Consider the following 22,395-nt stretch of genomic DNA (forward strand, 5'->3'; position numbering starts at 1 on the left):
TGTAAGCAGAAAATAGGCAACAAAATATGTTGCTTTCTGAAACCAATAAACTGTGTGTTGGGCTTGAATGATAACAGGCTTTATAAATCATTCAATACTGAGGAATCCAGCACAAATTATCTTCTAGTTAACATTAATTGATTTTAGAGTAAACATTTATATCAAGAGCAAGAGAACAGAGATTGGCTTAAGCTATGAGAACCACAGATAGTATACAAAAAATTTAGGACAAAGATATATATTGAAGGCAAGACCACAGACAATATACAAATTTTGGAAAAAGATTTATATTTTGAGCAAGAGTAGAAATTTGCTCAAATTTAAAGACCACAGACACACTATACAAGATCAAACAAATTTGCTTTCATCCCCAGATCTTCACTGACCTTATATCACTAAAATTGGTCAATTTTCCAGTGGTCATTATGTTCAAACTGACATCATTAAAATATATTGTCAAACAGAAATAACTGGAGAAAATGTCAACTGTACTGGTCAAATTACTTCCCTACCAATGACTTTACATTTGACTAACCTGAAATGAGTGAGCTTGGTCTGTTTTTAATTCTTTATGGTTAGAGAACTGTACAAACACTGTTCGGCCCCGGATCTGAGGTGCATGTTCCTGATGTAATGTGACAAAATTGTTAGCAGCTTGTTCATCCTCAAACTCCAGAAAAGCCTGAAAACAAGAGTTACATTATTAAGTAAACATTAGGTGTAAATTGTGGTCATCTTTATCTGTTAAATAAGTCTGGTTATTACTTATGGCCTGAAGTGGTTAGGTGTCTGGCAGACTTTAAATCTCCAGATAATATTATTATCAGCAAAGTTTTGGCAACAACTGACCAGTGATACAAGTCACTTGAGATATATAACTTCTAAAACCCCATGTCAGTCTTGTAAGAACAGCGATTCACTCATATGTCATTATCTTTACATTTTATATATTTTGACAAAAGCTATTTTAAGGAATTGATTTATTTTTTAATGAACATTGGCAAATATTATTTGCATATTCATGATTCATGACTTTTAGAATTAATCTTGTACTTAATTTATTTAATTTTGTATTGGTAAACCAGAAAAAATTACCACTTCAGACTAATACACCCACTTCATTCTAGATACTCAACTTCAAACATTTACAATCATTTTCTTGGAGGATCTCTTGTAAAAATGTTTTTTGTGTACATTATCTAAACTTAAAATTTAATAAATCTTTGAGAAATTTACCTTTAAAATGTTTTTAATATATTTAAAAGTTTTGAGTTTGATATCAATCGACTTAATTTGTAATGTTCAATTATCAAGACTTCACTATCTATTTAAAATCTCTTCAGTTTGATGCATGCATATTTAAAATGCATAATGTGCAAATAATTGTCACAAGAAAAACAAAATTTTCTTTACAGTAAAATTAAACACATTAAGCTTATTCAAACTTTTTACAGATATATTCCAGTAAAAATTGAGCATTTGCAAATTAGTTTTGGCATACATATTGAAAAATTACGAAGTTTTAAATTGCTAAAACTTTAATTAAAATAACAGTTAAAGTTTTATATTATTACTGCAACAGGTGTGGTTTAAGAATTTAATTTTTAATTAAAAAAAAAACTTTTTAAAGATATGCAGCAGTGTACACATAATTCATTGCTTACACCTATTGATGACAAAACAAGAAAATCACATACATAAACGAAACCAGTTCATGAAACTTTTAATGGCATGTAGAGTAAGATTTTGGTTTGCTTGTTTGCTTTGTTTGTATATTGTACAACTGTAATTGGGATAACATTCAATCAAAATTAAAAACTATACATACAAGTTTAACTTTGCCTACCTATATTGTTTGCAGCTGTCAGTCTTAATTACAAAGCTTGAGCTAACGTTTATACAAATAAAGCAAGCTCTTACTCTACAAGCATTAGGAAATTAGCTTTAACAAGCAGTGGAATATCATACCTGGCCTTTCTGCTTGAGTAACAATACATTGGTCATTCTGCCGAATGGTATCCCGAGCTGGACCACCTCAGCATCAGTGACATCTGGTGGCAGACTTCTCAGATGGACTACTCGTGATGGCCCATTCATGTTGTTGGCATCTAATTTTACCTGCAAAATATCAATAAAATTTTCATTAATCTAAAATGAAATTTGACTATTTGATTAACCAAGAAAACAAAGAGGATACTTTTTCATAGAACACAGCTGAGATCAGTTAGCATCTGGTACATAGTAATATTGGTCTCATTTACGACATCTCATCGGGAGAAGGAAATACAAATTCTGTAATTACAACCAATCATTGCAATAGTTTCTTTACAAAATGCAATAAAACCTAAATGTAATACACTTAAAAGCTTGATGTAATTTACCTATGACAAAAATAAAGAAAGTATGTCCTTGCCAAAGAATTGGAAGCTGTCACTGAATGTTGTATATAGTAATATAAGCATAAGATAGTAGACCAATTTAGGTGAGTTATGAATAGCCACGTGTAATATTACTTCTATTAAGTAAATTATGATATACGAGTAAGAATCATTCACCTGTGTGGGATAAGGGTGGGCGACGGAGGATGACAATCTCAGGTGCTTTACGTTATCTTTTATGTCAACACTCAACATTAATGGATAGAAAGTACCCCATACGTGTAGGCTGTATATACAACAGTATTGTGAAATCTACAAATTATTGAACTTTGCAATCTATTTAATTGAATACTTAAAATTTGTATGTTAAAAGCACTGGAAATGTAGTTCATGGACAAGTTACCTTATTATGAATACCAACTCAGTGTATAAAAGGGAAGCCTTACAGCTGGTGAATACATTGACAGTTGATATCGCTTTTGGAAAAGCTATTTGTTTTCTGATTTATTTTTTTGTTCGTTAGATAATCATTATGTTACCACTGCAGTTGATTGTACATAATTTTTTCATCATAAAACTGACAATACAGTTGTTTCGATAATAACCCGAGGATAAACTAGTACCCAACTGTTACATGAGGGAGACAGATTATCAATAGATACATGTAGCATCTGGTGTATTGTTCCATTTCAATCAATTGCCAACCAATTCTAAGACCATGCAGATGATACAATTCTTTTGAGGTTTCACAATTCATCCCAATACAAAACCTAGCCATTAAAAAACACGACAACATAATAAAGATGGTACATGTTGTCCATTGTCAGATACAAATGTTACATATTGTTGTTACCCTCCAAACACATATCTCATGTCATTACTTTTTTTACTTTGTATTTTTTATATGATATTTTATATCATGTGCCCATTGTAGCAAAACTAACATGTTGTATATTTTAAATACATGTGTATTAAGTGTGTGTATTTAAGCAGGAAGGATTACAATGAAATACTTAATTATAAGGACATAATCTTTCCATTTTAATACCAAATAACACTTATTTTATATGTAGTATATTACTTCCACTTGTTCAATATAAAATTTAAAATAATTTGCATTTGGCATTTCTGTATAAGGCAATTTATATTGAGAAAGCAGAGCAAACATTTGGCTAGGTGTTTGACAAATTTTCCTTTCAGAACCTTTCCATAAATTTTGAAGATCAAACAAACAGCAATTTTTATTTAAAACAAACAAACACTTATTGACATTTGAAGGGTTATAAAAAGGACTTAATAAGAGAAACAGTCTGGACAGGTGGCAAGCTAAATTGCCGGCTTCAAATCAAACTTATACCAAAAAAAAGTTAAAAAAAACCCAAAGATTTGTTCTTTGAAATTTCGTAAATAAAAAGCTTGAGATAGAACAGTTTAATCCTTAAACAACTTGAAACAGGACAAGATTGCTTACTTCGTTCAATGATTGAAAACAAAAGTCAAAATTTGAGAAATAAAACTGATGCTTTGTCATGTTTATATTTGAACCTATCAGTGAGTATGTTTGAGAATTTATTCATGGAAGACATGTCAACTTGACCCTAGGGCAACATTAAAGAGCCACCAATGTTTTGGCTTATTTCTTACTCTTGTGCTCTGATCATTTTAGCATAATCACATTAAAACATACTTTATTGCATCTAACTATCCATAAATGTATTTCTAATATAACAACTTATTATGATTTTGTGTTTGGACAATACCCTACATATATATTACAAAGCTAGTTCAATAAATCTTTTCAGAAAAACTTCCTATCTAACAATAAACAATACGAGATTAATTCCACATTTGTGTAGCCTGATTATTAACACAGTAAATAAAGAATTGTTATTTCCTCCAATAGATAGATTAAGCTTCAGTTTATGTTTTTGCTAATGGATTACTAAAACAAGAACCAGGACATCTGTAGGATGTGTCAACCAAATCACTATGACAACCACAAAACAACCAATCATCTGCATCACAATGGAGACACAAAAGCTTTAGGTGCCATTAAGATTAATGACAATTTTCCTCTGGGACAAAATTTCTATCAATTATGAAGTGGGTTTCAGTAGTATCACCTTGGTAATAACAATGATAGGTAGAATAGATCAATACTATCGCAGCGTTGACAATATGTATCATATCATGATACCCTATGACTTTTAAAACAGCATATTGATTTCTAATTCCTGACATTCCAATCCATCAAACGGGTGCTTGAATAACTCGTGACAAATATGTACATGTAACTGGTGCTTGAATACGTACATGTAACGGGTACAATGTTAATATACAAACATTTCCTGAAGTGGTCATGCTAGTTATTCTGTGACAACTAACCTTACTTATCCACAATGCATTTAATGGAAGACTAATCTAGGGTTAACAAGAACATCTTACAGAATTTGTCAATCAATTCAAGGCTGCCATACAGTATACAATATCTATTTGTTACAGACAGCTTGTTTAATACATGATCAATTTTGCATTTTTGAAAAGTATATTATGTACACATGCACATGATTACTTATTTTACAGGATAAAGTTTGATAACACTAAGTCATATATTACAGAGAGCATTGAGAACATATTTCAGAGTATGTTATTAGGATCTGATTTTATCTTTAACATGTTTTTTCATCTTATTTCCCTATGAAAACAAAATATTTGGTGTATTATTCTTTTCTAACAGTATATGTTTTTATTGCAGATCTGCATTGAAAATACAGAAATTGGAACATATTCCTATGTTCTGTCCCAGAACAATGAAACACATGGTACATATTCAAAATGTTCTCTGTTCCAGAACACATGGTACATATTCATATGTTCTCTGTCCCAGAACACATGGTACATATTCATATGGTCTGTCCCAGAACAGTGAGAACACATGGTACATATTCAAATGTTCTCTGTCCCAGAACACATGGTACATATTCATATGGTCTGTCCCAGAACAGTGAGAACACATGGTTCATATTCCTATGTTCTTTGTCCCAGAACACATGTTGCAATTCCAGTCATTGTTCTCATCCCTCAATACCCCCTAAATATTACTGTATTAGTTCAATATTATTGGGGGTAAACTTGTCTCAAAGTGTATAAAAGGTGTTTGTCTCTGTCACTCTAGCCTCAACTGTTTTGGAGAATTGTCTGGTACTTGGTTAAGGAACTTTATATATCTGTTTATGTTTTCTATACACAACAAAATCATCAGAAACCAAAGACAAGACCCCCCTTTAAAGATTTGAAGTGCAAGCATTAATTAAACTAGTTTTTTATTAATATCTTTCCTGTACTTTTATATGTATGGAATGCCGTTAATTACATCGTTGACAGAAAACACATTATAATGAATGTATCATATTCTAACTTGACAGACATATTTTTTATTTTAAAATCTACAAATCTTGAAAGTTTTTAAACATCTGCCCAACATGCCATAACTAGTAAGCAATGTATAGCACCTTCAATTAAATTTAAATGCATATTATTTTTAACAACTAGCAATTTTAAATGAGTTTTTTAGTGTCTATAGAGTAACTAAGTAAACTTCTTACTGATACCAAACTTTAAAATCCAATTAAGAATTAAGCTTTAACTTTTAATACTTTAAAGCTGATTAAAATAAGGTCTTTTGAACTTTTTAAAACGAAAATTAAGGTCTTAACAATTTATAAAGAATTTCCCAGGACCGAGATCAAAAGAGGTACACAGTCATAAACACAATATTTTGTTTTATTGATTATATTCATACAAGTTGACCAAACATATTCTTTGTTAAATCTTTTTTTAACCTTAACCAGCAGTATTTGTTATAATACATAAACAGGCTCAGAAGAAACGTTTTCAATAAATGTCCATTGGGTTGCTCACTAAAAACTTAAATTTAATTTGCATATTTTGATCGAAGCAAGCCAGTCTATTTACCAGCTCATTCTCATTACATAACAGTTAAATATGATTAAAAATATACTGAACAATTCTACAAAATAAACTGAGAAAAGCAATTTGCACCTTGAGTGATTACTGTAAGAACAGTTTGAATTGGCACATGTTGGATTCGTCTTCCTACCACAACATTTTTTTAAGTGCATGCTATTTAAATCAAACTTTTCTACATTGTATATGTGCTTTTATCATATAAAATTGCACATTACCTTTTTTGCCTCATTGTCGCCAGCATTACACATATGTTGGAAGTCTTCCTACCACATTTTTTTTAAGTGCATGCTGTTTAAATCAAACTTTTATACATTGTATATGTGTTATTATTTTATAAAATTGTACATTACCTTTTTTGCCTCATTATCGCCAGCATTAGACATATGTTGTGGACTAAGTCCAGTGCCGTTGGTCACTACAGGAGAATTAGACATCAGATCGTCAGAGGGTCTCTGAAAGAAGATAGAAATATTACAGTCACACTCCAATGGCAGTATTACAAACAGATATAATCATCAAGCATTTCATCAACTGATAAATTGAATGATAAAACTTCACTGCAATATGGTGTTATGATATAAAAAAATCAAATTATGAAAGTGATCGTGGTACTTTATGATTCATATTCCTAGTAACACATGTCTCCCTGTATCATTGGTCAGAAGGTTTATAGACTGAATCAAAATGACCTGTAGCTAAAAGTTGCAACAAGTGCCAAAAACATCATTAAATAATACATCGAATTCCAAGGATTCCATAATCACTTCTCTACTGCAATAAACTGAAGAGATTTTTACCAGTGTTCAAAGTTTGAAATAAATCCAGAAAATATGAAGACCCTATATAGTTCATCAATTTGATAGCAATAGAGCAATTATTTATTCTGCTTTATATATAGGCAGCCAGTAAAATATGCTTTAATCAGCTAGATGAAATCTAATTTACTTAACTACCAATGGTAATTTGCATAATTAGGGGTTCTTGTAAAAAGTCAGATATAATATCCTATATTAAAATAGATAACATGACACTAGGATATTGTAAGCGGCATTAAAAATTCATGTTTTATTGAAAATCGGGGCCTTTACACATCCACACAGTGCAACAAATTACATTACAATATGTATAGCCATGAGTAATAGAACATTAGTGATCGAACATTTACTGACTGTCAACTTGATAATGTATAAACATCGAGTAATTTCAAATGTCATGTATAATAAATTCAATAAATTTCAAAAAATGTTAATAACATTAAAGTTGACCATGTTCTTTAATAAACCTAATAACTTCCCACTTTATAAGATATCAAATTTTGAACATTCAATTTCTACATTTAATGGTCATGCTTTTATGATCAAATGGGTCTATTTATTAGAGGTGTGAAAAAGTGTATTGAATATTTGCCATTCATGTAAATGAAATAAAACCCTGCCAATTCTACTATGAATTTTCAGTGCATACATCTAATACTTAGGCATTAAGACTTAGTAGGACAAAGACATTAGCTAACATATTAACAGATTATAAATCGGATATAAAATACGGAATGAAATCTTACTCTCAGTCAGCATATCCCTTCATTAAAACTAAAGATTCCTCATCATCCAAACAATTGAAGTTCTAACATATTAGCCTGCATCCACCCCACTTGTATATAATCAATTATCTTGATCATACAACATTCCTAAGCAGAATAATGTGTGTCATTTTCACAGTTTCTGTGTTGGCATGGTAACAGATATATTACTTCATTACATGATATTTATGGAAAATTATCTGATATCACATCAGCACTTTAATAGAAAGAATTTTAGCATATTTCTTTGGATAAATAATATGGATGCTGCCATTCCTTTTTCTTGGTCAATATACTTATGCATATTAGATGCACATTTCCAATGAACTCCACTAATTCTCAGTCAATATGTTTTACATTTGCTATAAAAATCAATTACCATTTATTTTTTCTATAAATTTGTATAACCTGTTGGTGTATCTATATATTCTTATTTTGTCACCAGACTTATGTATAGTATGTTAATCTGATAATTAATACAAGGAATGTTACAATACATGACCATGTCACTCAAGACAAACAAATGACATTAATTACATACACTTAACAATTATTAAATAATACTCACAGAGAAAAAAAAGAATGGAATAGATCCGAGAAATAAAGAAAAAGATGCTGAGAGAGAGGTATCGTAATTGTCTTGATAGCCGATCAACGCTTTACAACATATCCCGGGGATCTGATAGTATATATACTTTACTCAATAGCAAATCATTCATGCATTCAACACATTGAAGAAAACAGAAAGCTAATATTAAATACTACGGTCTATGTATTGTGTGTTACCAATGACATTATAACACGTTACATTAGCCACCCCCTCATGATTGATTTCCCGCCCTGGAAGCTGAATTTATTGCGATATTGGTCTTCCTAATTAACAGATCATAGTATCAATTGATAAAGCAATGTTTTCCTCACCTGGATAGAAAACACAGGTATAATTGATCCCTTGGAGAGTTTTTTTGGCACGTTATTATCTGTGGAATATTAATCTACGGCTATGTCAGCAAGTCTTTTACAAGAGCGCATACATTTCACATCTGTAGTTTGTTTATTTCAGAAATACTCAAATAACTTAGTCATACCATCCTAATGCAGTTTGTGTAATTAGAAGTTAAAATCCTACATTGGGGGAAAATACATTTGTTTCTGATTTACACCAATTCTTTTCATTTTGCATTTTTAGGAGGGGGGATTTTTTTTAATTGATGTATATGAATAATTAGAAATCAATATAAATGATATTATTGTACAGAAATTATTCAGCACTGCTATCACAAAGATTAAAGAGAAATAATAAATAAATTTTAAATATTTTTGTCACTTTGTTCTTTAAGTTGACAGTTATTTTTTTTTGGTTTTATGCAAATTTTAGCACACATGCTGATTTTTGCACAATAATTTATTTTAAAATTCCTATTTCACATAAAATAAGCATTTATCTTGACCTTATACCAAAAGAAATTTTAAAATATTTCTATTTTTAAATAAATGGTTACGAGATGAAAGACATGGAAAGCACAATATTGTGTGTAAGCAAGTGCATAGAGGAATATAAAAGTAAGCATGCTATTGTTTATCTAATAACAAAATAGTGGTCTCACTAGGAACATGATAGACATTGGTGAGAAATGGGAAATCTCCAGTTTCATCAAAAATTTAATGCAATATTTTTTTAACAAAAGTACTGACATGTTTTTCTTTTAATCTAATGAGCATCAAATTTTTTTTCCTCACGTTAATTTGATCCTCACTTAAAATATAATAGAAAATAGAGAAGTGCAGATTTGTCTTGGGACAAATATAACAGAAAATAGTGTAGATTTGACAAGGGACAAGGTTGACAGATTTATCTCCCCTTCCAGTACCGTAGTTAAAATTTAACTGACTATTTAAGGTACATTGTCTTTGTCTTCCTATTTAGCTACACTAACTAGCTGAACAATTGTTTGTGGTCCACAGACACCATCTGGACCTCAGTAACAGGTGACAGATAATATAACAGCCCCAGGAAAACATTAATATGAGCCGGTATTATAGATATATTATGTCCAGGGCAGGTGCTCTTATATTTAGTATTATGACACTACCTGTAATTTGCATTTATTTTTAAAAGTGCAATATCATTCTTAATTTAGTTTTTTTGTCTGAAACGCTTATTGTTATGCACTTTTTTGCTGTACATTTTTTTTTTACCTTTTTTCATAGATATAAGAAGATGTGGTATGAGTGCCAATGAGACAACTCTCCATCCAAGTTTTTTTTGCAAAGGAAACTAAAACAATCATATTGTTTGTTCATCAGCTTACTAGAATTAAAGTTTTTAAGTATTTCTCTTTTATAATATTAATACTACAAATGTGAAACTTCAAACTTGGCAATCACAGAAAATAATACAAGTCAAACTAGCATAGCTGCACAAAATTGCGGGAACAAATAATTATATAATTGAGGTTCATGGAAATTCCTTTTTTTCTGACAAGGACCTAGTTTATAAACTCTTTAATTAATAGGTATTCATATTTCTTTCAGATAAATACTTTGATACAGACATTTATAACTTTTCTTTTAGAGTTTAATGAACAATATATCACCTGTACAGGTAAAAAAAAACTTTAGAAATGATGAAAGCATTTTCATAGACAAACCAATTAGATACACTACAACTTTTATTATAAAAACAACAATTTTATTGCTATTCAGGTATATATATATGACTTTTTAATAAATTGCATAAATTGGGGTAAAGTTGGTGATGTGTAAAAACCAGTATATACTAACATTTACCAGCAAGTACTTGTCTTTTTTGGAGATAATTATAACCATTTAAATGATTGATCATTACAGACATAAAACGGATAAAAATTCAAAATCAATATTTAACATTTAAAATCTAAAACATTTCACTATGACAACAGCCATTTGTTTAAGTATTGTCAATGTTTGAACTAACACACGGCTTTCCCATATTCATATTTACTTCATTATTTTATCAATGTTATAGAACGTGTGGAATTAATACTTTTTGAAGATGATATGAGTAAAGACTGTTAATATTAGACACGAAACTTTGCTATCAATGTTTGTTTTTATCTTGATCCAGGTATTTATGACATGACAATATCTTATATTAAAAATTATGTTTATTATATTACATATGATCTATCCACTGATAACAGACAAAGTGCATTCTGTCCTGAATGATGTAGAAAAAGGGTGGGGCTGAATAGTTCAAAATCTAGAACTTTAGGGGGGAAGTCATCATTTATAATGTCATGATAAAAATCTTAAACAGTCATATATAAATGTGCCAAAACTAATAAATAAATAACTCAAAATCCTCCTACACTTTTCTATCAGTAAAATGCTGATAAAATTCAGCGATTAACATTCTACAAAAGATAAAATGCAATTTGTTATGTAAGGGACATAACCCTTGAATTCTGAATAATAATTCAACATAAGTAGATGAAAAATTTTGGAACCAAAACCATTGTCTATTTCAAAAATATAAAGTCTGTCAACAATTTGCTCAATAATGATACATAAGTAATACCATATCGTATTGCATAATAGAAAGTTAGGAAACAATAAAGATCCAATACATATATTTGAATTATGGTACATTATTAAATGGATTTTGTAAAAAGTCTTAAATGTCAATAAGTGTGATCATGCCCTAGAGAAATCATGTTGTAATTTCTAATTAAAACCATGGGAGCAATCCCAACAAATACAGTCTGCCTGGTGAATAGCAATTATTCTATTCAAATGATCAAATTGTCTTGTTTCTTTTTTTATACCATGTCAATTATGACATTTTTTAACTGAATGACTATTTTGGCAAGGTCAGACAAATTAAAAGATTTTAAAAATCCAAAACTCAGGTTATTTTTGTAAAGATCTAGCTATACACCACTCAAAGGTATACATTACCTATCACACAAAGTTAAAGTGTAGAGTACACATTGTCACTGTCACTTTATTGATGGGTCCATATTTTATAAATCAGCCATAGAAGAGTATCCCTAGTGAGTAAATATTATCTCTAATTAAAGTCCTATTTCAGTATCCGGATGATACTTAAAGGTCTGACCGTTTACATATTGGCATAGAAATTTCAAGTTGAAGCCCAGTGGAAGCTTAACCTATTGCAGAAGCATGCTGTCTGAACTATAAATTCATACCACTTATTAAATGGGCTAGCTTGTACATAAATCTGTCCAAAAATATAAGTTGATCTTTTATGAGCATTAAGTTAATATAGTTTTTTAGCTACATTGGGGTTGGATTGTCCTGTGTGAAAGTTGATAGCCATAGACCAGTAGAAAGGTGTTTATTACAAATTGATTTCTTTATATTTGTATTATGGTATAGAGAATCATTTCCATTTAAGTTTTCATTGCAACATAGAAAAGTGTGACCATTATAAGGTTTCAGTTAATGAAAACACACGATGTAACTGTTATAAGTATTGCTTTCTATCATATTCACTTGTCAACTCCATAATAACCCACCACAGATCATGTGTTATAGAACATCATTTAATTTCTGTGATTCTAAAGTGAACAATTAAACACTTGATTCATTATTTATATGGTTCTACCTTATTTTAAGCTGATCATCTGTGACTTTATCTAACTTTTGGACCAATGAAGACCAGCACAAAATGTGGCCTTCACTGCATGCTTTATATTTTTTGTGAAGACCAAAAAAATCCTTTGTAAGCCTGGTGTTGCTCTAAATCAGATTTTAAAGACTGAAATTTCCAATTTTATAACATGCTATGTCAAACCTGATTACAACACAGATTTTTAATAAGAGGGGATGACTAAAAACATTCAGAGATTTTGAGATGCTGTCACACAGCAGTTTATTTTGGAAACGGCATAGGCAGAGGTGAAAAGTTGACCCCTTTTTACTTTCATAGTAATTCTACTAAATGAAACAAGCTGAATTGTCAGAAAAAAATTAATTTCTAGTTTACCTTTAATTGCAAACCAATTATATACAGACTAGAAACACCTTGCTGCTGATGAACATTGATGACAATAAAGCTAATAGAGGTGATCTTAGAGCAATGTCGATGGGTAGAGGGGTGGGTTAAGTTGACTGGATACAGCCCCAAAATTGGCCATAAGGTGCAAGAATTTCAATTTTTTAGATTTAGACTCTATGAACAAGAAATGCTAATAATTGCTGTTTAATGTAGCATGTATACAGCAGTTACTAGAGAAAACATGAAATTTAAAAGTCCTTAGGTCTAGAATAAACTATTCTGGACTTGACAGTTAAGAAGTCCATTTGAACCAAAAGATTTGAACTTTCTCAGTATTTGGCTTCACTTGGACCTTCAACTGTTAGTATATTTTTCTAAAGTGTGTCTAAGGTATATCTTGCTGGTTTACACTGTTTTTGGAAGTTGAAGGCTTCTGTACTGCATGGGCCTGACACAAGAGGGAAACCCACTCTCTTGGATTGCCATATTTCTCTACTTTAAATTTCTAAAATTTGAATTTCAGCTAAAACTGCACCTTAAACCTGATGACCATAACAATAGTTAGCCTTAGTTTGAGGGGTTATCAACAAATCTAAAAATCAAAATCAATGAGCTAACCTCTAAATGTATTGTAGCACTATATAACAAGATATGGGTATTTTACAGCTTGTTTCATCAGATAAGGATGACCATCAAGACTGCTAGTTATATACTGTACTGTAAAATTTCATATTCAAATATTTTCAGAAGTATTGACACTAATTGAACTTTGAAATTTACTTCCCATGTGAAAAGTGTTTAGAGTAGGGTTTTTTCAATTCTGGGAATATTACATTGTTTGCAAATATATTTTGCCAGGGAAACAAATAATTTCTAATTAATCTGTATTTGATGTTATTGTAATTTAAGTAGGGTTATCCTGCTCTCTTATTGTGTATGTAAATTAGTATGATGCGTAATTACAGAAAAGGAAGATCGCAATGGTGGGAAACAATGTGTCACAAAGAACAATGACAAGGCTTTTCCTGTTTATCTCGTAAAGCAGGAAAACAGACTTATTCCGGGAGGAAGTGTGCTTATCTGTAAACCCTGTCAAGTGGTACACGGAATATGGCAAGGTCATAACAAGGTCATATCCTATTGTATCTGATGGGAGACATTTTATCTACAGTACACATCTAATACGTTTTATACTTGTTCTCATTCCTTATGTCTAATTCAGACAAATTTATACATAGTTATATGATAGAGATCAATGTGACCATTATCCCCTAATAAAAAATGTTGTCCTGATATGGACCAGGGGATTCAATTTGACCATTACCTCATGGACAGAAGTCTTTGTCATTTAAAAATGTTGTCATAACTCTTGCAAAGTTTCATTTACCAGAAACAGAAAAATATGATAAAAGTGTTGCTCCAATTCAATCTCATATTTATCAATTGATGAAGTTTTTAGCTTTTAAGATTTGATGATTGTGCAGGTTGACCACTTTCCATGATGTTTGTTTCACATGTCTTTCATTTAAACAGATATATCTGTTCTGTTTATATTATGTACATCTTTAACTTTCATTTCATCGCAATTTTCTTGTTAAATAAATAAACTTTTCTCTCAAAGCCTTTTTCACTGACTAACCCTATTACGTACTACAATATAAAGAATGTAAACCTATAGAAGTCCTTCAAACATGTGAAACTGTTCTCCCATTCAAAATAAATGTGTGATCATCACTAAAGTTTTGGTCCCATTGAAATTAAATTTTTGGTCTTCTGTAAATGAGTTTGGTCCCATATTTCAAATGTACCTCCATATACCAGTTTATAACAGTATGTCCCTGACATTTTTATTGGGCACTAATTTATTGGGACTGTGTAAAGTCAGATTTGATATTTCTTTATAGTCCTAATGTAGACAGAGACAAACTTTTGATCCTAGTTGTTCAAACTTGACAAGAAAAACCCTTACAGTGAGTTCCTGACAGAGAAGTTTTCTCATGACGGCTTAAATACATACAGTTACTAAACTGTACACTAATATTCAAAGGCCTTTGCCAATAAAGCTGAGAAAATGTCTCCGTCAGATCTGGCAGGGGTTCATATTTAAAGGTCGGATCTTTGGAAGACAATATTAAACAATCACAATCATGATTTAAATGTAGCAGCCATGTTTTTCCCCATAACAAAAACTAAATGAAGAACTTTTTAACAATAATTTTGTCAAATATAGATACTGAGAGTTGAAAATGTGATAAGTTATAGAATCGAAAGTAATAACATTGATCCCCGAGTGAACAGCTACTACTGACTTTTTGACTTAGATGACAGAAGAATTATTACTCAGAATGATGAGTAGGGACCAAATAGCACCAGTGTACAAACAAGGGAAATCTTTTAAAACTTTAACAGTTTCTGTTCGGTTTTCATACGAACAACGAATAAAATGTAGATGAAACACTATGTATAAAGACTGGAGTAAAACAAACCTAAAGTCACCTTCGACTCCATCGGTAGGGGACTAAAAATCAACTACTTAAATGCAAAGGAGGCATTAGGACATCTAATTTTTAATCAGTTACATGTAAAGAGAGTTTTGATACTTAGAAATACACTGATACATGCTAAACTGATGGGTAACATTGTACATTGAAGGTCTAGAAAGCTAAATTGACAAAGGGATCAATGGTTTACATTCAATTAAAAGGGGGTAATGTTAGGACAGGGTGAAAGGTAATTCCCCCTTCTACAGTTATATAGTAGACTTGACAGGGTATATCTGTAAATAGACATTATGAGAATAGTTTTTCTAATCCATAACACAACAAAGAGTTTCCAAGTGATTTGTTTACAAGTTTCTTTTTATTGTTTATAATATGTTATCTTATGTAGTATTCTGGAATACAGACAACCATCTTCAATAGACTATACTATAAACATTCAGATGCCAGAAGAAAAACAAAGGTCGTATTAGAGGTCATTATAACAGGATTTTCTGCTGAGCGCCAAGAAAACTAGTGAAGACATACTGTTCATCTTTGATCAAGTTACCACCAAAGTTTGACAGTTAAAGGTGATTTTGTCAGTTGTCTTGGTGTACAGCGTATTCTGGTGTACCTTTTAAGATGTTAGAAACTTCTGAGTGAAAGATGGAATGATTTCAACTTAGAATTTTGCTGGATGAATTCCTTTACCAGTAATGAGTAATTCTTCCTAAACATCGATTCTACTTTACCTATTACATGACCTAACAATAGAATTTCAGGACAATTATTTTTTTTTCAAAGAATCTTAATCCTGGATTAGTCATTTATTTTTCAAATGAAACATCAGAGATTTTCCAATGACAGGACCCAACAGCAGACGACAGGTGATCTTATGTCTGATATCTATAACATATGATTCTCTATTGGTTCTTCTTAACAATCAGGGTATGTTGGATTTATAACCAGGGATATTACAAGTTTACTTAGTAAATTATTGATGTTATAAATCTCCCACGAACCTTCCACAAGACACTTCTTATCTCAACCTGTTCGATTATTTTCAATTTTCATGATAAAGACTTCTATCTGCAATTTACACAGATTCAAAATGACCATTTATGATATTATTCAATGACCTAAGTTCAATTAAGATTTGTGTTACGTCTAATGTAGTCGTCTATTACATGTGCAGAAATAAAATGAGCAATGAAAGAACAGAACATGCTTCTAAATAGAAATATAGGTAAAATGGTGAAGGACAGTTTTATCTGTAGACATTTCCGTAATAGATCTAGTGTTGTTTTCACACCCTTATAAGTCATGAACTTAGAGCTAATGATATTTCTCATCATACAAGTCAGATATGTACGACCCACCCTGTGACTATTTCATAATGAAGGCTAATGTAATTATTTTGAGGAGGCCTATTTATATGTAAAAAATACCTTGAGATATAATCCTTATAATTTCCTTAGTGAAAAGAAAAGGAAATGGGAGTTGAACCTTGGATATTGTTAAGATATAATACATTGTAAAGTTACTAAGTAAAATCTGACACTTGATCATTGTAACAGATAAATTTTTAAAATTACATCCTGACTGGATTATTGGGCTTATCTTTGATCAGATTAATCTAACAACTTTTTTTATTTATACACTAAGTTTTTTTTTATTTTTAACAAAAGTTATGGACATTTATGAAAATTTCCTATTTTTATTGATACCTTTATGAAACATGACAAACTTATTTCAGTGTATTGTTAGAAATGTAAACACTTCTCTTGTTCAAAAGTGTCTGCACACAGAGAAAATTATATACTTAAAAATATCAATAGAGGCAGTCTTTTATGTGTCAAATAAATGTACTCCAGTTAAATTAGTAATTAAGTTTTTAAAATGAAACTGGAAAAACAATCAATTTATGGAAAATAATCTCAATCCCCAGTAAAAACAATTTCATTGTGACACTAAAAGGGATTAAGTGTTTTATTTTTACAGTGACCACTCAAAGAATGAGGTCCCAATTCAGGACCACTAATTCCAATACAAATAAAAAGAAAATTGGTTATTATTGAGTTGGTTAATCTAAAAACAGCCTCAGAAAAAGTAAATATTTTGACCTTATATTAAGATTTTGAACAAAGACTGTCTATCTGTCACCATGGAAATTAATATAAAAGTTGACATAACTGGCTAATTAAAGAGTAGTTATACAACTGAAAGAGTTGACAAATATTTCATTATAAAAACTGTGAAAAAGCTAATGGGGCAATACAAACAAATATTGCCCTGAAGAAGAAAGAATTATCACCTTGATCTTATTCCCCTTTGGCCAGTCTTAAACATGCAAGCTACAAATAATACAAGATTTTTGTCAGATATAAACAAAATGCACATGTTTTTTACAATTGTGATTGCGCAATCACATTAAACAAGCATGTGGATATGACCTGCAACTTTATTTCAATTAAAATAACAAATTATCTCTTTAAGCAATTTTTCTGTGCCACTTTTTTTTTTTATTAATAAAACCTCCAAAATAAATCATGTTTCTATTGTAATTTGAAAAAAAAAAACACCAATATTACAAATTTGTAACACCTTAAATATTTATGAACTATGAAAGTACTTTAATAAATATTCTCTCCACTAAATATAACATAATGTTGAGGCTTTTGTGTAACGGATATAAAGCAAGTCTCTAAATCCTGTTGTACACACAATGAGATGACAATTTTTATTTAATATTGAACCTGTTTCATTGAGTATATCACATTTCTTACACAGTTAAATATGAAAAGTTAAATAATACATGTACGTGTGTAAAACAACATACTTTGGTTACTCCATAAGCGGAAGGTTTACACTTACAATTTTGTAGTAAAAACGTGTTTGTTTAGTTTCAATTTAAACTATCCCTATTAAAGTTAAAGATTCATTTTGTATAATTTATGAATGTTATTTCAACAGGATGCGTATCAATGACTGATTTAATGTCTTCTAATTTAGTCACAGGTCATGAATAAAAACCCTGTCAACATAAATTTACAAAAAAATAATGCCCCCCCCCCCCCTCCCCCCACTAAACATAATGAATTATTAAGAAGGTACAAGCTTTTAAAATACAATTGCGTTTTTAATAACTATAACATGAATTTCATTATTTCAATTCAGCTGTTGAAAAATATGAATAAAACTTAATCAAAATGATAAAAATGATAGATTATGCAAAATTCAATAACATTTATCTATTTTCCAAAACTAATAAAAATCACAGTATTTCAAAGTTTCTCCTACTTTCAGTTTCCTCGTTAGAGAAATGATAGTAAAAGTAAAACACCTGGTACGTACCTTTCTACAGATAGTGATGGGTAAATATGGTGACTGATGCTGAGGTAGCGACTGAGGTAACGACTGCGAAACTGGCACAAGAAGAGGCTCACTAAGGCTAGGTGGAGCTAGCGTTTGGGGTGGCTGTGCTACTGCTGCTGGCGTTAATGATCCGGGATAGTTGTAGTAACAAAGGTACATAGTGTGACAATTTAAATCATATTTAGCACGGTCAAGCTTGGCTTGTCCCTGTCTTCACAGTTTTAAACTGACTCTAAACTCTTCTACAAGTTGTATGTCACAAGTCTAATAGCCCATAGGCTGTTCTATTTATTGTCTATACTCCCATTAGCCAATCAACAACTGCATACCTCAGCTACACATTAAAAGCTTTCAATTTGAACAAATATTGACATATAGAACTCATAGCATGACAAACACAATCAAATGATCATGTGACCACTTAATAAATCCCTCATTTCCTCACAAAATCAAACTACAATAATTTCATGCAATTTTTATATTCACCTTCCAATTTTACAACAGTATAATAAACCCAATGATTTAAGGTGTTCAATAAACAGTTATCTAGAAAGGAAATAAAATAGTCAGTACTTTTATCAAACAATAGAGACAAACTTTTCTCAATCAATAGTACCTGCATTGACAGGTAAATTTTTACTTTGCCCCAGAGTGCTCAGATTTTTATCAAACTTCTGACTTATTGTGTATTGGAAATACTGTCACTATCTTAGTAATCAATCCTCTGATTAGAGTCAGATTCTTTGACACAATGTGTGACAATACTATCCATCTTTAATGACATTTTTTCACAGTCACATAGAACTACTAACACTTTTAATGGTAAAGTAGAAAATAAATGACTCAATTTAGACATTTGTTGGAGCTTCAGATGTAATTAAGTCATTAGCTATGGAATTATTCTTCAGGAACACAACTGTATAAACACTTAAAATAAACCAATTAATGGCAATTGTGACTTCAGATTGTAAGTGTGAAACTTCTTTATAAACAAATAAATACTCCATCTTATATATCATTGATATCACAAGAAAGGTTTTGTCAATGAACTTTTGTAATTATAGACATTGTAATTTTAGAGTGAAATAATTACAACTTTTTCAAAACAAACACACTTTATTTTTGTTTCCTTATTTTAATTTCAAAGCCTATTTTAAATTCATGGGAAAACTGCACACTTTTGATCTTGTTGGTTTATTATGTCTACTATGCCAAGAGGGAAATTCCAACAAAAAACAAGCATTTCAGTGTAAAAGTAAAATTCAATTCAATATATTAAGGTCCAAGATTTTGGTTTAAATGCCAAACATTTGATACATATTCAGTCATCTATTGCAACAATAAAATAACTATCTATCTGGAAATATTATCTTTGAGCAAAGGAACTCATAAAGTAAACTTAAGAAAATTTATTTAATCTTGTCAATAAACAGACATGGCAGAGGAGCTCATAAAATAAATGGAGAAAATTTATCTCAATCTTGTCAATGAGCAATAGAGCTCATAACGTAAACTAAAGATCCCAAATATTGAGCTTGTGGAGCCAACACCATCATTTATCCCAATACTGTCCAATGGAGCTCATAGGTAACCAGAAGCAATTTATCCCAATACTGTCCAAGAGTAAAGAGCTTATAAAGTAAACAGAATAATTTTATCAAAATTGTCCACTTTCAGTGGAGCTCATAAATTAAACTGATAAAATTTTCTACATGTCCTTGAACAGATAGTTCTTAATGTAAATTAGGGAAATATCTCCAACAGAGCTTATGAATGAACCGAGGATATTCATATCAATATCATCCATTAGCACAGGAGCTGACAAAGTAAACTGAACACATTAATCCAATCATTGTCCATGAGCAAATGAGCTCATAATGTAAGCTAAACATTTAACCCAATTTTATAGATGAACAGACAAGCTCATAAAATGAACTAAATAATTTAATTTCAATATTGTTCTTGAGTCAAGTACTACTAGAGGTACTGTAGAAATTTATCCAACATTTTAAATTATCGCACCACAGGTAAATTATCACGTTTTGATTGGTTTAAAGCTGCCACGTGGTGACTGCCTTTGAATCCGTAGGGGGTTCGTGACGTCACATCTACTGTTAATGGTGACTTCATATGGATCATCAGGGGGTCAGCGGGGAACCATATAATTTATATTAGCAGAGGAGCTAATAAAGTACACTTAAGATATGACAGAAAAAATACATAATACAATAACAATATCAATACTTTTTCATAACTATTATTGATGTACACTTATATCTACAAACTATTAAATGCAAAATATTTTGTTAAATTAAAAATCAAGCAGTGTGTTAAATGATTATCTTGTGCTCAGCATATTGCAGGCTAGTTTAGGCCAAAAAGTCAGTGTCCATATGAACGTTTCTACAGCAGCTTAGTAGTAAAATGGCAAAGTTATACACTTAAATAAGATTATTCTAAAAGTAAATCTATTGTCTTACTTGGAAGGATATAAGGTATGGACTAACTTCATGGTTTATTTTCTGTCAACAATTTTGCTGTTTAAATTTACAGAAGAACCAAGGGTGCAAAAAGTTTAGTAATGATCTTTATGGCTTTTTTGTAGAAGAAAATAACGTTTTGTCTGGTAAAGACTACTGGTAGTTTATATCAAATGATGAAAAACTAAATAATTAACCAAAATGTTAGTCTATTAATTGCTACTGTTACCTTTATAGCATGCATTGCAGTATAAGTTTGCTCATTGTTAAAGGTGGTACATATACTGTGACATTTAGTTACTAACTTCTATGACATGTAGTCTCTGGTAGAAAATCACCTTTTTTTAGCCATCATACTTTTTTATACTGTGACTATGACCTTTGACCTACTGATCCCAAAATAAATAGGGATTTTTATTTTTTAAAGTCAGCATATCTTCCTACCTGTATGACCGAAACCTGTCAAATTACCTTTCTATTTGACCAGTTACTCCTTTCTGTTTGACCAGTAGCTTGAAGATTTTCTTTTTTGGAGGATAATTTACTGTCAGCCTGCTTTTCAATAAGATAAGTAACTCTAAGCTTACCTTTCTGTATGACCAGTAACGGTCAGCTAACCTTTCTGTTAGACCAGTAACGGTCAGCTTACCTTTCTGAAGGACCTGTAATTGTAATCATCATCACCATTGTTTTGCATATCAGGATAGGCTCGAGTCTGAAAAATATATCCTTATGTTCAGTAACAAGTATAAAGAAAAGGAGATGAAGATCAGACAGGATTGGCAAAAGCTCAGGTTTTATTGCCCAGCCTAGATGGAACCAGATGCTCTGCAGGGCGCAGCTTTATACGACTGCAGAGGTCGAACCCTGAACATTTGGGGCAAGTATGGACACAACATTCAAGCTTGATACAGCTCTGAATTTGAATTGTGATCAAATTTTTGACATAATATAGGTTTCTGACACAAAACAAATGTCAAGATGTTAAAAATCTATTGCACAAAACTGCAATTAAAGATTCCTCTTGAAACTTTTCAAAGAAAAAAAAATTTGCTCCCCCCCCCCCCCCCCCCAAACTGTTTGAATCCCCCCTTGGAGCAATTACCCCAAA

At 30.9% G+C, this 22,395-nt stretch overlaps 1 protein-coding gene across 12 annotated transcripts in view; it reads right to left on the bottom strand.

The window, feature by feature from the left end:
* The window catches only part of LOC143058323 (polypyrimidine tract-binding protein 1-like), a 74,414-nt gene that overhangs the window by 13,531 nt on the left and 38,488 nt on the right, over positions 1 to 22,395 (bottom strand). For 7 of the 12 annotated variants that reach the window (XM_076231853.1, XM_076231843.1, XM_076231820.1 and 4 more), the window contains exons 1-4: positions 18,784 to 19,180; positions 6,719 to 6,820; positions 1,969 to 2,118; positions 536 to 682 (exon numbers count right to left, since the gene is read on the bottom strand). In XM_076231853.1, coding sequence (XP_076087968.1) covers positions 536 to 682; positions 1,969 to 2,118; positions 6,719 to 6,820; positions 18,784 to 18,963 — 579 coding nt within the window. In that variant the 5' untranslated portion in view covers positions 18,964 to 19,180. Of the gene's footprint in view, positions 1 to 535; positions 683 to 1,968; positions 2,121 to 6,583; positions 6,632 to 6,718; positions 6,827 to 8,515; positions 8,662 to 17,743; positions 17,784 to 18,783; positions 19,181 to 21,933; positions 22,000 to 22,395 lie in introns of those variants that run through there. The other 5 variants (XM_076231863.1, XM_076231827.1, XM_076231868.1 and 2 more) reach the window with 5 other exon arrangements.

The sequence above is a fragment of the Mytilus galloprovincialis genome, chromosome 1 (genome assembly GCF_965363235.1).
Source record: "Mytilus galloprovincialis chromosome 1, xbMytGall1.hap1.1, whole genome shotgun sequence".
NCBI lineage: Eukaryota > Metazoa > Mollusca > Bivalvia > Mytilida > Mytilidae > Mytilus > Mytilus galloprovincialis.